The sequence below is a fragment of the Pteronotus mesoamericanus genome, unplaced genomic scaffold, assembly GCF_021234165.1.
Source record: "Pteronotus mesoamericanus isolate MK-2021 breed Mesoamerican mustached bat unplaced genomic scaffold, CSHL_Meso_final contig_98, whole genome shotgun sequence".
Lineage (NCBI taxonomy): Eukaryota > Metazoa > Chordata > Mammalia > Chiroptera > Mormoopidae > Pteronotus > Pteronotus mesoamericanus.
Window position 1 is genome coordinate 1,283,333 of NW_026555295.1, and position 13,015 is coordinate 1,296,347.

The window sequence follows — 13,015 nt, forward strand, 5'->3', positions numbered from 1 at the left end:
GTTGCACCCTCAGCTGCTATTCCACTTAAGGTTGCAATCAGCCCCAAGTAGGAAGGGAGGTCTGTGAGTTCCCGAGTTCCCTCTTTAAAAGGGTTCTCTTCCTCCGGCCTGGCCTGCTGGCCTGTGTGGGGTTTCCCTAGAAGCTGAGGCCTGGGCAGCTGGGGCAGTGATGGTGGACCCTGGGCTCCCCAAGGCCCTGACTTGGCACTGTGCCCTGTCCCGAGCCCTGCCCCGAGCCCTGCCCACGTGCTCAGTTCTGTGAGGGAGCAGGAGCTGGAGAGAGCCCTGAGGGGGTGCTGAGGCCCCTGGCCCTGCTAGCTCACTAGCTGTGCCACCCTATGGAGGACTTGAACCATTCTGGGTCATAGTTTTCTCACTTATCAGATGGGGGTGATAAGAACATAACAAAAATGATCTCCCCTTCTAGAGCAGGGGTCAGCAAACCAGGGCCTGCAGGCCAAATCTGGCCCTGGGCCCGATCGTGTAAACGGGACTTTACTGACACAGCCGTGCTCCTGCGTGTGTGCTGTCTGTGGCTGCAGAGGAGACCACAGGGACTTCGAAAGGCCCAAGTGGTTACTCTCTGTCCCTTTAAGGACAAAATTGGCCAGCTGGTCTAGAGCCCATACTATGGGTCAAGCATTGCCCTCTTCCCTGTTCCTGCATTGTCTCATTTAACCTTCCAGTAATCCTAAGAGATGGGTTTTATTCTTGCTCCCATTTTACTGTTAAGCAAACTGAGGTGCATAGAAGACAAGTAATAATTATTCCAGCTGTTTTCTCCCATGCATACCGTGAAAAATCTTGCGGATGATGGGGCCGTGCAGTATGGAGCAGGCTGCGCCGCACAGCCGCCTTGTTCTTTGGGTGTCCCAACAAGGACTGTAGCGAAGGAGGAATCCTGGCAGGGCGCCCTAAGGCTGTGTGGGTCCGTGTTTAACAACGGGTTCTCTGGAAAAAGATCCAGTCAACAAACTCAGCCCTGAGTTGTAGCATTTGCTGATTTCCATGGTGTAAATACCTCTGCCACGGCCTATTCTGTGCTCGCAATATGTCATCACTGAACGCGGAGATGGGGGGAGAGGGGCAGTAGTGCATGGTACTGTACACCCCACAGGTATGCTGGACATAACCTCAGGGGCAGGATGACAGTAAAAGGTAGTAAAGTAATTAGGAAGCGATGAGTTATTTACCGCCTTTGTTTTTTGAATTTTAATTTCCATAGTTACTAATGTATATGATTTAATTTTTGCAAATGCTTGTGTTGAACAACCACCTTGCAGAGTGGCTGAAAATTTAATGATCTGTTCCCATGAGCCATGTGAGTCGGCTCCAGCACCTGCTGCTCCGGGGGTGAGCTGGGAGGTGGGGGTCCCCGAACCTGTTTACATAGGAAAAGAAATGGGGGCCCTTCAATAGTAGCCCCTTTCCCAACAGCTCTGTCACCTGTGTACTTTGGGCTGATCACGCATAGGAACTGAGTTCTCCCTGTAAAGCGAGGAGGGCAGCTGACCCCCATACTCACCTGCTTGACCGTGCTGGGGGGAGGGAGTGGCCGCTGGGCCCCCAGGATACCTCTGAGGCTCAGTTCTTTCCTTCCTGACCACCTTGGGTGCGGTTGCTGTGGCTCCGTCCCTTGTCTGCTCAGCCATGGGGAACCTCACTGCTCAGCCTATTCCCTTTTGCTGCACCCACCTCTGTTCTTGCCCCTTCTGTCCCCCTCCTGCCTCTGCTCTATGGATCCTGAACCTGACCCCTAGACCCTGGGCGAGGCAATATGCCATCATCAGAGGGAGGCGGTGTGTGTTTGCGGGACGGACAACCTGTGGTGTAGAAGGGATCTCAGACACGCCAGTGGTCTTGTGCTGGTCTTGGGCCCACGTTAGGCCAGTTGAGGAATCCCCTTCATAAACTGCTTATTTCCCTACAACTGTCCCTCCTCTTCCCTGTGCAGCAGCCACACTAAGGTCCTGGGGCAGAGCTATCAGCAGACTAAGGTGGGCTCGGCCACAGGCTCTGGGGCCCATGGCATCTGGGAGGGAAGGAATTCCTCACACTCCTAACTAAGCTCAGGCTCCCCCAGGGAGCCATGGCTGCCAGCCGGGCAGCGGCAGTTGGAGGCCACCCAGTCCCCTGGGCGAGCGGCAGGATCCCTTACACAGCTAGCCCCAAGACAGAGTGCGTGGCCGCAGACCGCGTGGCTGCCAGCCCCAGCCTGGGAGTCTCACTGACATGAGCTATAGAGGCAGGAATGCGGCTGCGGGAAACCCGATGCCCTGGGCCTGGCCCTGGGGCTGAGGAAGAGTGTGGACTGGGGGTGAAGGTTGGGTGGGTGGAAACCAGAGCATCAGCCACGCCTGCAGCCTGGCTCTGCCCAGGGCTCCCAGTGAGAACAGAAGGAAGCCAACCCTCTCTCTCTTGGCTGTGCTCTCCCCTCCCTGGCTTGCCCCTCTAGCCAAGCCTTTCCCCTAAACTCCGGGGGGAACCACCCCACCCCATTTCACCCCACAGATGGCCCTACCCTGGGGTGCAGCGAGTCCACATCACTTGTCCTTGCTGTACTGGTGTCAGACCCTGAGCCTGCTGAGGGTGGGTGGGTGCTGCCTGATGCACACTTTCCTGTCCTTTCCCCTGGGACCTGAGGCCTGAGTGTTGCGCTACTGGCTTAGGGCGGGGAATGCTGGTGACTGATGTGATGAATCTTCAATGGATACTTACTCAGTGCCAGATGCTCGGCTGGGTGCATGGGATAAGGGAGTGTGCATGTCTTGCCTGCACACATGGAGAAATGCACACAGGAGAGAAGCTAGGGGAGGCTGGGTAGGGGACGCTGATGCAGGCTAGGCAGTCAAGGAGATGTCCAGGCCTCAGTGATTACTGAGCTGAAGGAATCAGGTTAGCTCATTGGGGAGGACGTCCCAGCTGGAGAGGACAGCCCATGCAAAGGTCCTGTGGAAGAGGGAAGGTGATGGACCACAAATTTACAGAAAGCTGAAGGGCAGACAATAAAGAAGGAAGGTATTGTTTAACATGAGGTTGGAGAGATGAAAGCGTTAAACTGACACCATTAGCACCATTTACTTGGTGCCAGGGACCGGCCAAGGACAGTGGGTGCATTTTATTTAATTTTCACCAGTGGTTCTCAACAGGGGGAAATTTCTATTTTCCATCCCATCTCACAGGGGACACCTGACAATGTCTGGTGATGTTTCTGGTGGTCGCAACTGAGGGGTGGGGGAGATGCTATGAGCATCTACTGGGTAGAGGCCCTGGATGCTGCTAAACATTCAACCATGCACAGTATAGCCCCCACAACAAATAATTATCTGGCCCAAAATATCCATAGTGCCTGGGTTGAAAATTCCTGCATTTTTAATAGCCCTTTGCCATGGCTGTTGCCATGGTTGCCACTTTATAATGAGGAACCTGAATTTCAGGAACTGAGCTTCCCTGTGGCGCCCCGGCCCCTCTTCCCTGACCCATACTGTGAGGCAAGTTCCTGACTCCTGGAGACTCCGAGGCCGTGGCTGGGCTGGGAGGCAGAACTGGCCTCCTCTCTCTTCCTAGGGCCTGAAGGGTAGGCGAGGAGAGCGCAGGGCCCTCTGGGAAGATTAGAGGATGTGAAGACGTTGGCCAGTTGTGAGAGCGGAATTCTGCCCTGGGTGGGAACCAGGGCTGCCTCAGGGCCCTGGTTAGTGGGTGTCCCTCAGCCCACTTCCTGGTTCTCCCTGCTTCTTCCCAACAAGCCCCCTCTGTCTCTGTCCGTTATGGGTGGGGGGAAGGGAGGAGGAGACAGGTCCACACTTGGGTGGCAGATTAGAGTAGGGGTTGGGGTGGGGGTGGCAGAGGGACCTGTGGAATGGCAGGGCAGGGTGGTGGCCGGGGGAATTGGCAGTGCGCCTCTCTGCTGGAGGCAAGACAGATGGAGGACCCCGGGCAATCCGAGGGCCATTCCTGGAGGAGACCCAGGTTTCTCCCTCTGGAAAGTGGTCCTTCCCAGTGCCAGTGCCTGCTGGGGGCCAGGCGCTGAGCTAGCCTGAGTTACCTGGCCCCAGCCTCTGTGGAAATCCCAGGGAGGGGTACACCTTTTCTGATTGCAGGCGGCAGCCCTGCCCTTGGACAGAGACCCAGAAAGGGCTGCCAAAGCCCCAGACAGGGCCTTTGGTGGGAGCGGTGCCGACGGGAGGCAGCTAGGGGAGGTGTGAGGTGAGTGGGGATGTGCACTGGCAGTGATCTGCAAGCAGGGAGGTCCCTGTAGGCACCTGGAGGGAGGGGGGAATTCTGGGGGCTGTGGGAGGCAGAGGCGGCCTCACTTCTTGCTCTCACCCAGCTGCCTACATTTGGGGGGGGGCACACGTGTGTTGCCAGACTGAGGTATAGAGTCTTGGGCCTTCTACCCTGCTCCAAGCTGAACCTTCCTCACCCCCCACCAAAGTGCACTGAGCTGCATGTGCTATGCGTTGTTGCACCCAGGGGCTGGCCCAGCCATTTCCAGCATCCCGGTCTGCTTTCCTTGGCGTGCCTGCACCTCACACCTGGGGTGGCCTGCTGGGCCCCCCAGGCCCAGCCCTATGCGCGGCCCCACAGACCCCAAAACTGGGAGCCATTGAGTGGTTGGACTCGGTGCGTGCTCTGGCGGCATGCCAGCGCAGCACAGCCAGACCAAGCGCCCCTCCTGTGGGAGCGCAGGACGCTTGGGGTGCACGCCTGCCTGGGAGAGAGGATTCAGGCATGGTGGCCTTTGGGTCTTTCTGTAATAGATTTCCCTGTCTGTAGTATGATACCTCTCCCTCTTATCCTGCTTGTGTGTATTGAGAGACTTAATGATTGATTAATTGATAGATTTTGATTTGTGCCTTGGGCTGTGGCTCCTGAAATGTCCACTTTTCTAGCTCCTGGAATAATTTCAAACAAATACGGGATACGTGAATACCACCCCTGAGCACAACTGCTAAGTTCCTAGTTTTTGACTTACTCTTCCCTGTCCTGCCTGTGCCTCATTTCTCTCGTAAAATCACCAATAGCAAACATTTCTTGAGCATTTATTATGTGCCAAGTGGTACACTAAGAACAACATGTAATTTATCTCCTTAATAATCACAGCAATTCTGAGACAGATACTGTAAAATTATCCCAAATTTATAGAGAGACTGGTTCAGAGAGGTTAAGCAAACTGCCTAAAATCACACAGCCAGTATATGGCAGGGCCAGAATTGGAACCCAGGTAATCTGGTTCTAGAGCTTGTGTTAAAGTTGTGGCCAAAGCAGGGGGGCCAATGCCTCTCCCTGTCAGAGATGGGGTGTCCTGTGGAAGGAGGTACAGCCCTCCCAGTTGCAGCAGAACCTCGGTGAGTTCCCGGGGAGAACATGTCTTTCCTGTACGTGTGTTATATGAACCCCTTTTGGGTGGGAAGCGGAGAAAGACTGGCCTACCTTTAGGGTGCATTTCTTTGTTGATCTAGAATGATCGGGGCAGGACTGGGACGGAGATGGCACTTCCGGCTGGGGAACACCGTGAGCTTGGGATGGGAGCAGGGCCACCTTTGAGGAGCGAGGCCTGCCTGGAGCTGAGGACTGGTTTTGAGGGAATTGAGCCCGGGAGTTATATGGGGAAGATGGGGCAGGTCACTGAGGGTCTGACCAGGACCCTTCAGGTAGTGAGAACCACCAAAAGATTTGGGCTGGGAAACCCAGTGGGGACTGTGGGTAATGACTCTGGTCCTGGTTCTGGGTGCGGGCAGAAGCATCCAGGGAGGCTTCTTGGACAAGGGGTCTGGGGCGAGGCCCTCAGAGTGGACATGGTTTGGAGAGAAGGGGCACAGAGGCGGCCACGCACTTGGTATTTAGTGGCACTGGGGGACTGAGTAGCTCCAGGGCCCCCTGGGAAAGGCCGAGATTCCTGGGCAATGCTTGCAGCTAGGGGTGCCGGTCCATTCTGGGTGGGCCTGGGAGGGAGGAAAGGCCATTCAAGAGAGGCCAGGATTTCCTTTCAGGGGTACGTGGGCTTGCGTATTGGGAATAGGGGCTGGGCGAGGAATGGAGCAGGTTGGGGAGAGGGGAGAGGGTCGTGGAGAAACGTGGGTGGCAGCAGAGGGAGCGGACAGCATGGGAGCGCTGCCCAGCTCTCCCCAGCCCCTCTGCTGGGCCCCTGGCCAGAGCAGGCCGGTGGGCCTGATGGCACAGAAAGCGAGCCTGAGAGGCTGGGCTGGGGTGCGACTGCAGCATTTCCTGTTCTTGTACGTGCTTTGGTCTCTGTTGGGTCCCCGGGCTCCGCAAACTGTAGAGGACCGCAATGAGGGGTGGCAGGGGTGGCAATGGGGGAGACCAGGGCATCAGAGAGGTGGGCAGCAGGTCCCGGGGAGGTGGTTTATGGCCTAGTGGTTAGAGCCCAGTGCTAATGCAGACAAGTGGAGGGGAGTGTCCGTCTAGCTTTATGCAGAGACTGGTGTCTGAGCCTGAGTGCAGACCTACACAGTCTACACAGGCCTGAACCCGGGCCTGGGGACCCACCTCAGTGCCTGTGTGTCCCTGGCACCAGCGCTGTCTTCAGACACAGGGGCGGACAGAGACGCTAGACTGTCCTCCAGACTTTGACTCTTTTTAACTATCCCAGTGGGCAGATCACCACTGGATTTTCTCTGCAGATCCTCTTAAAGCCCTTCCTTCGATCAAACTCCAATCTCTTGGACTGGAACAACTCAAACTTCTGTTCTGGCTTGTCTGGTCTCCGTATGAGGGGGGAAAAATATTTCTCTGTGGACTGCAGGAGAGGATGAACTTCCCTAGAGTGAAGTTAGAGGCTGACGGCCAAGCTCTCTTCTCTGCATCAAGCTCCCTGATGCAGCCGAGAAGCATTGTCTAGAGGTCTCCTGACCTGGGGACTGGACTCTCTGGGTCCGTCTTCACGTCACCCTCAGGCTTGGGGTCAGACTCTGTTGTGACCAGCTCTGTGTCTCCAGGGCGGCGTGGTGGATGACAGGAGTGAGGATTCCGTGTCCGTCTCCACCTTGAGCTTTGGCGTGAACAGACCCACGATTTCCTGCATCTTTGACTGTAAGTGATGCCTCAAGGTGTCTATTGGGTGACGTGGATGGATGTGTGATCTTACGCTTCTGTTTGTTTCGGGCTGTGGTCAGGTGTATATGTGAGGCTGTGGAAAACTGAGTCTGTGTGCTTTTTGGTGAGTCGGTGTCTTCTACTGTGTGTATGTGTGTGTCAACTCTAAGCTTCAAATCAGGCTTCCAAGGTCTTGTGCATTCTGGTTTTTCCCATCATTCATTTGTCCTCTCTCTCTTCTCCTTTTCCTCTGTCCCCTCTCCCCGGCTCTTGCAAGGCCCAAGGACACATTGCTCAGGTGTCTACCTTTGAGACCTGTGAGTGGCTCACTTCTGCAGAGTGTGACATGTGTCATTTCTGTCATTCAGCCCCTCTGTCGGTTGCCCTTCCTAGGGACAGACTGCACCCTTTCCCTCAGCCTCAGCTCTTCGCCATCTCCGGCCCCTCACTTGGCGTCTCTGTTTCTCCCTCGGTGCAGACGGGAACCGTTACCATCTACGCTGCTACATGTACCAGGCCCGGGACCTGGCTGCGATGGACAAGGACTCTTTTTCTGGTAGGTTGCAGAAGGGAGGAAAGCCAGGGACCGGGGACTGAGAGCTGGATTCCCAAAATTCTGTCTGAGTCCTCTTGTCTGGGCACTGGGGCCCCCTTCCCTGTTCCCCCAACTTCAGTGGCCACTCATGTTAGGGAAGCTTCTAGGTCTTTACTTCCTAGGAGCCTCTTACATCCAGCACATCTTGGGTATCTTGCCCTGGATGCCTCAGAAGCACCTCAGTTCATCCTGTCCAAACAGGACTTCTTATGACAGTCTCCCCCCGGCCCCCGCCCCAGTCCAGGCCTCGTCTGCCTGTCCTGCCTTGGTCCTGGTGTCACGTCAGCACACGCTGTTACCCATCAGGCTGGGATCCAGCAGTCAGTCACCTAGTCCTATTGGTTCTTGTTCCTGAAACACTCTTGATGGCCCTGAGAACTGACTTTGCCTCTTTGCGTCTGGGCGCTCTGGTTCCCTCCTGACCTCCCTGCTTCCTTCTGCACTGCCCTGGACAGATCTGGTCATGTCACTCCCCTGATTTCAAATGTAGATATTGATGGATAAATCCTCAACTCTTCAGCCTGTGAGGTGACTCTTTTGTGATCTGACCCCATGTACTTTGCCAGTTTCATTTGTCCCAGGTTCCCCTCTCTCTGATAGCTCTGGCCCTACCTGCTTTTGTCAACATTTGCCATATATCTTGCCTTTGTACTTGGCGTTCTCTCTGCATAGAATGCATTCCCTCCCTATTTTTAACCCCACAAACTCCTATTCATCCTTCAAGACCCAGCCTGGATGCCCCGTGACTCTTCCCTGAGCCGAGCTGGCTGTTCTTTTTTCAGCACTTGGCCAGCACTTCACCAGCACCTCTCTCAGAGCCCTGACCCACTGCATAGGTCAATTGCCACCTGCCTCTGCCATCTGCTTCCCACTATGACTGTGAGCTCCTCCTGGAAGGGGCCTTGTCTTACCCTTGAACCTGCAGCGTTTGCTATCTCGAGAACTAATGCTTACTGAAATGCTCACTAGGAGCCCTGGTACTTTACTGACATTATTTCATGTAACCCTTATAAGTCTCCTGTGAAGTACGTATTTAACACCCCTGTTTTATAGATGCAGAAACTGAGGCCCAGATAGCTCAGTTCAGTTGCTTGAGTCAAAATACCTCACAGGTGACATATTACCCTCCAAATGCTTGAACAGAACTGAGTTCTGCTTGCGTAAGATCTTCTGTTCACAGAATGGCTCCGCAGCGCAGAGCTACAGCCCAGCCCCCTCCCCAGCATGTGGGGACCTCTCTGGTTCTTCCTTCCCATCAGCAGTGCTTCCCCGCCTTCCCTTCCTCTTAGGGACCTGTTCTCCAGCCCTGTGTGGCCAGGTCTCTTCTCTGTGCTTTGGGTCCAGGGTCCCGAGAGTGCCCCCTCCAAAGCATATGCAAAACCGGCAGGCAAGGATTGGCAGGCCACGGGCAGGCAGCTGCAACTCCCTGGGAGCCTCTGCCAGGAGGCTGATACTTAGAACGTACCCTGAGGAAAAAAGACGTGGACTAATTCGCAATTTCGTTTCCTCTTCGTTTGGGGAGGGCGGGAGAGGTGGCGGTGCAGGTGGCCAGGTTGTGTGGGGCGGTGGCGAGGTGGGGTTCAGGTGGAAGGCCCCGGTGCTCTGTGGGCCAGGCCGGGGCACCCCTGCAGGGAGGGAACTCCTCCAAGGAACCCGCGCTAGGAGTCAGTGTGCACCTCCAGTGACTGCAGGCCTGCGTCAGCCCCGTGCTGGCCTACAGAGACGTCACACTTTCCGTCCTGGCCCCACCCCCTCCCCCAAATAAACATCCCTTGAGCGTTGAGGGCACTGCCCAGGGCTTCCTCAGAGGCCACTGGCTTCTGAATGAAAGGCCTGATTGAGCAGCTGCTGGCAAGGAAAACAGCAGCCAACACGGGTGAACCTATAAAACCCAGAGTGTTTATTTTCACTCCCAAACTCTAAACCAAAGCAATTTCTCCCCTGGAACTGACCCTGGGGTGGCTGGCGGCCGGAGGCTGTGTATGGCCACCGGCTGGCGTTTCTCAGAGGAAACTCATGTGTGAATCCAGAATGTCTGGGGCCAGGGGAGGGTCCAGCACAGAGTCTGTGGCTCGTCTCATGGTCCGGCCTGCCTGCCGGGGGACAGGGCAGAGAGGCCTTTCCTCTGGAAGCCCTGACCGTGGTGCTCTGGGCCTTGCCCCTCCGGGGTGAGCTGCAGGGGCCCCAGGTTGTGCTCCCTGCTTGTCCCCTGTATGTAGGCCTCGGGGCTGCCTGGAGACCCAGCAGTGTCTGCTGCCTTCTGCCTGGCCAAGGGTTTGGGGGAACATGCATGAATTGCCCAGGAAACATTTGTTGAATAATATGAAACGCGGTCAGGAAAGGGAGACTTGTGGAGATACTGTGGTCCAGGCTGTCTGAGGAGGTCACCTTGGGTGGGGTTTGAGTGTACGTCCAGCGCAACTCTCTGGGCCACTGGAGGGACGTGTGTGGCATGTGGTTATGGGTGTGTAGCCTGTGGAGTGATCAGGCATAAGAAATGTAGAGCGATGATTAATTCAAATGACTTCTCTTTGATACTGGGCTGCGGTTGCCACCGTTTGGTGAGCATCCGGACAGGGCACTGGATTTACTTTGAGTGGAAAGGATAAAGCTTGAGAGGGCTTAGAAATCTCATGTCCTCAATGCCATACCTAATGGGCAGTGTCACTTCCTGGAAGTTGCTCCTCATGACAGACTGATAGTTCTCAAAGGGAACTGGGGAGGAAGCTGTCTGCTTTGCCCAATTGTTCTCCAGGGCCTTCTGCTTTGCCCCTGCCCCAGCTGGACACCAACATTGCTGTGGTTTGAAGCAACCATAAGCTCTGCTTACAGAACTGCCACCAGGACGGACAACCCTTGGATAGCTCTGTTTTGGGGTCAAAATGTTCCAGAGAATGACCCTTAGCATGAGGGACCCAGAGACTTGTCTCTGAGAGCCCCGCGGGTCCGTGGGCTCAGGGAGCCTGACCAAGTGGGTGAGAGATGGTGAGTAGGCCGGATGCCAAGGGTGGAGTATCTGTTGAGAAGACAGAAGGTCCTGTGCCCTCTTTGTTGGCCTCGTGGTTCCTGGAAGGTCAAAGGTGTGCCAGCTGGGTGGTCCTGAGGGGCTGCTGTGGGGCCAGTCTGGAGCAGGGGCTGAGGAACGGCGGCTGCCCACAGCTGAGGTTGCCCCTCTGGGGACCAGTGCTTGAGTGTTTCCCAGATTCACACTCTTTCCTGGGTGGGGCTGGGGCCTTCTTGCTTCTGGGCTTCGCATGTCTGGACGCCAGTCAGGGCCCACCCCCTCTTTGAAGCACAGTTTCTTATTAAGGCTGGCTCTGGTTGGGGGGATTTTCTAGTTGAGCTTAAGGGGCTGTTTTCCAAAGTGCATTGGAGGCTTGTGAAATGCTCCACTTAAAAAGGGTTCCTGAGCAAGAGAGACTGGGAAACACTGCACACTTAGAGATTTACAACGCACAGTGGCATTGAGAGGCTCTGAACTGACTGCAGAAAAAGGGGCCTGTTGGATTGTTTAAGCGCTCATTAGCACATTTGGGGAAGCACGGATCTACACAGGATCCAGTTCAAGCTGCTCAGCATGAATCCAGGATCGCTTGTGAACGGCCCCCTCCTCTCCTCTCCTCTATCCCCACGGCCCTGGGTGCTCTTTCCTCCCCTCAGCCAGACCCGCACCTTGCTGTTTCCCAAGCGTCTGCGCGCTTTGGTGCCTTTGCTCGTCTGTGCTGGGTGCCTGGACAGCCTCTTTTCCTTGGTCTGCCATGTTAACCTCCACATTCCTGAGACGCGGGGTGGGAAACCGCCTTTGAGAAGACTGACTTGGTGCCACCAGGCTACGCTGGGCACCCCCACCCCCAGCACGTTATACAGTCCACTGTTAAGGTGCACCTCACCTTGTATTGTAACTGTTGTTACACGTCCAATGGGTAGTCATGACCTTAAGAGCCTGGACTGAGTCTCATTCATCTCTCTGTTCCTAGTGCCGTGCTAACCTACCACATGCTCGTTAGTCAGTAATTGTATACTGAATGAATGATGGATGACAAATAACGCTAGAGTGAACATCTTTGTACATATAGGTTTTTGGTTAATTTGGATGATTCCCAGGAATATGGGAAATAGGGTATAAACAGTTTTATGTTTTCCTGGGCATGCCGCCCAATTGCTTTCCTGAAGAGTTGCTGAATTGCATCCAGCACTAAAGGCGAGTATACCTAGTTCATCAAATATTTGCCAACACTGGGTTTTATAAATCTAAACAATTTTTCTTAATTTTATAGCAAAGATGTTGCTCATTGCCTTACTCGTGATGTAGTCCACTCCCTCCCCAGGACCCTTTTCCTAGGAACATGGCTGAAGGAGCACTGGACTAGGAGTCATGGTCGCTAGTCCTGACCACGCAACGAGCGTGGGCTAGTCACTTCATCTTCCTGGGGCACAGCTCCCTCTTCGGATGCGTAGGATGATGCTACCTGCCCTGTCCCCTGTCCCCCGTGCCGGGGGTCGGAGCTGGCTGGTGGAGAGCCCCATGAGGGAAGCTTAGTGTATGGTGAATGCAGGAGTGTCCTTCTGGGACTCCAGGGAGGTCTGAGCAGCAGAGCTGGGGTGCAGGGCCCCCAGGTCCAGCAAAAGAATCACCTGCCTGGGGCCTCTCGTGGGGATGGAGTCGCGTTGAATCTTCTGCGCTCATGTCATGGCTGGGGCTTCCCAGGGCAGCTGTATTGTTCAGGGGACTCCAGTCCAGCCGCATTGTGCCTCAACTCTGGGGGTGCTCCGTGCGGCTTGGCAGGGAGGGCCCTGTCCCGTGGAGCGCTGACCCTGCGGAGAGTGTCGGGCTAGGTGGACAGGGAGGAGATAGCCCCTCACTTCCCTTCGCCTCTCCGTGGGATCTGCTTCTCCCTGTCCTTGGCTTTCTGGAAGAGGGATGTGTCTGTGCGTCTGTCTGGCTTTCCTTCATCTGACCACCTTGCTTCAGCAACACCCACCCCCACTTGTTTCTTTTTTTTGGAGGGGCTGGCCCCTGTGGGGGGAGAGGCCAGGCCCCAGCACACAGTAGCCCAGTGTCTGAGGCCCCAGGCCTCCAGGCCTGCTCTTTACAATGCCTTTGTTGTGTGTTTTTTCCTCCCATGGGCGGGCGGGGCGCGTGTGTGGGTCTGGGTGATTTTTGTTTGAAAGCCACCCCCTCCCCGTCCCCCAGCGCTGAGCTCATTGCCTGCGCTGATGGGGCTGCTGGAAGGAGTCGGCCTGCTCAGGGGCCAGCGTGGGGGGTGCTGCCAACACCAATACAGTGTGCACAGCCGCTACAATGTGCAATTGTGATCTTTGTGTAAACGCGGTCGGTCTGGGGCTCGCACGCTTATAAAAATA

The 13,015-nt window shown here is 55.5% G+C and overlaps 1 protein-coding gene across 18 annotated transcripts in view; it reads left to right on the plus strand.

The window, feature by feature from the left end:
- The window catches only part of DYSF (dysferlin), a 203,963-nt gene that overhangs the window by 115,629 nt on the left and 75,319 nt on the right, over positions 1-13,015 (plus strand). For all 18 annotated transcript variants that reach the window (XM_054586835.1, XM_054586841.1, XM_054586839.1 and 15 more), the window contains 2 exons: positions 6,960-7,053; positions 7,535-7,612. In XM_054586835.1, coding sequence (XP_054442810.1) covers positions 6,960-7,053; positions 7,535-7,612 — 172 coding nt within the window. The remainder of the gene's footprint in view (positions 1-6,959; positions 7,054-7,534; positions 7,613-13,015) is intronic.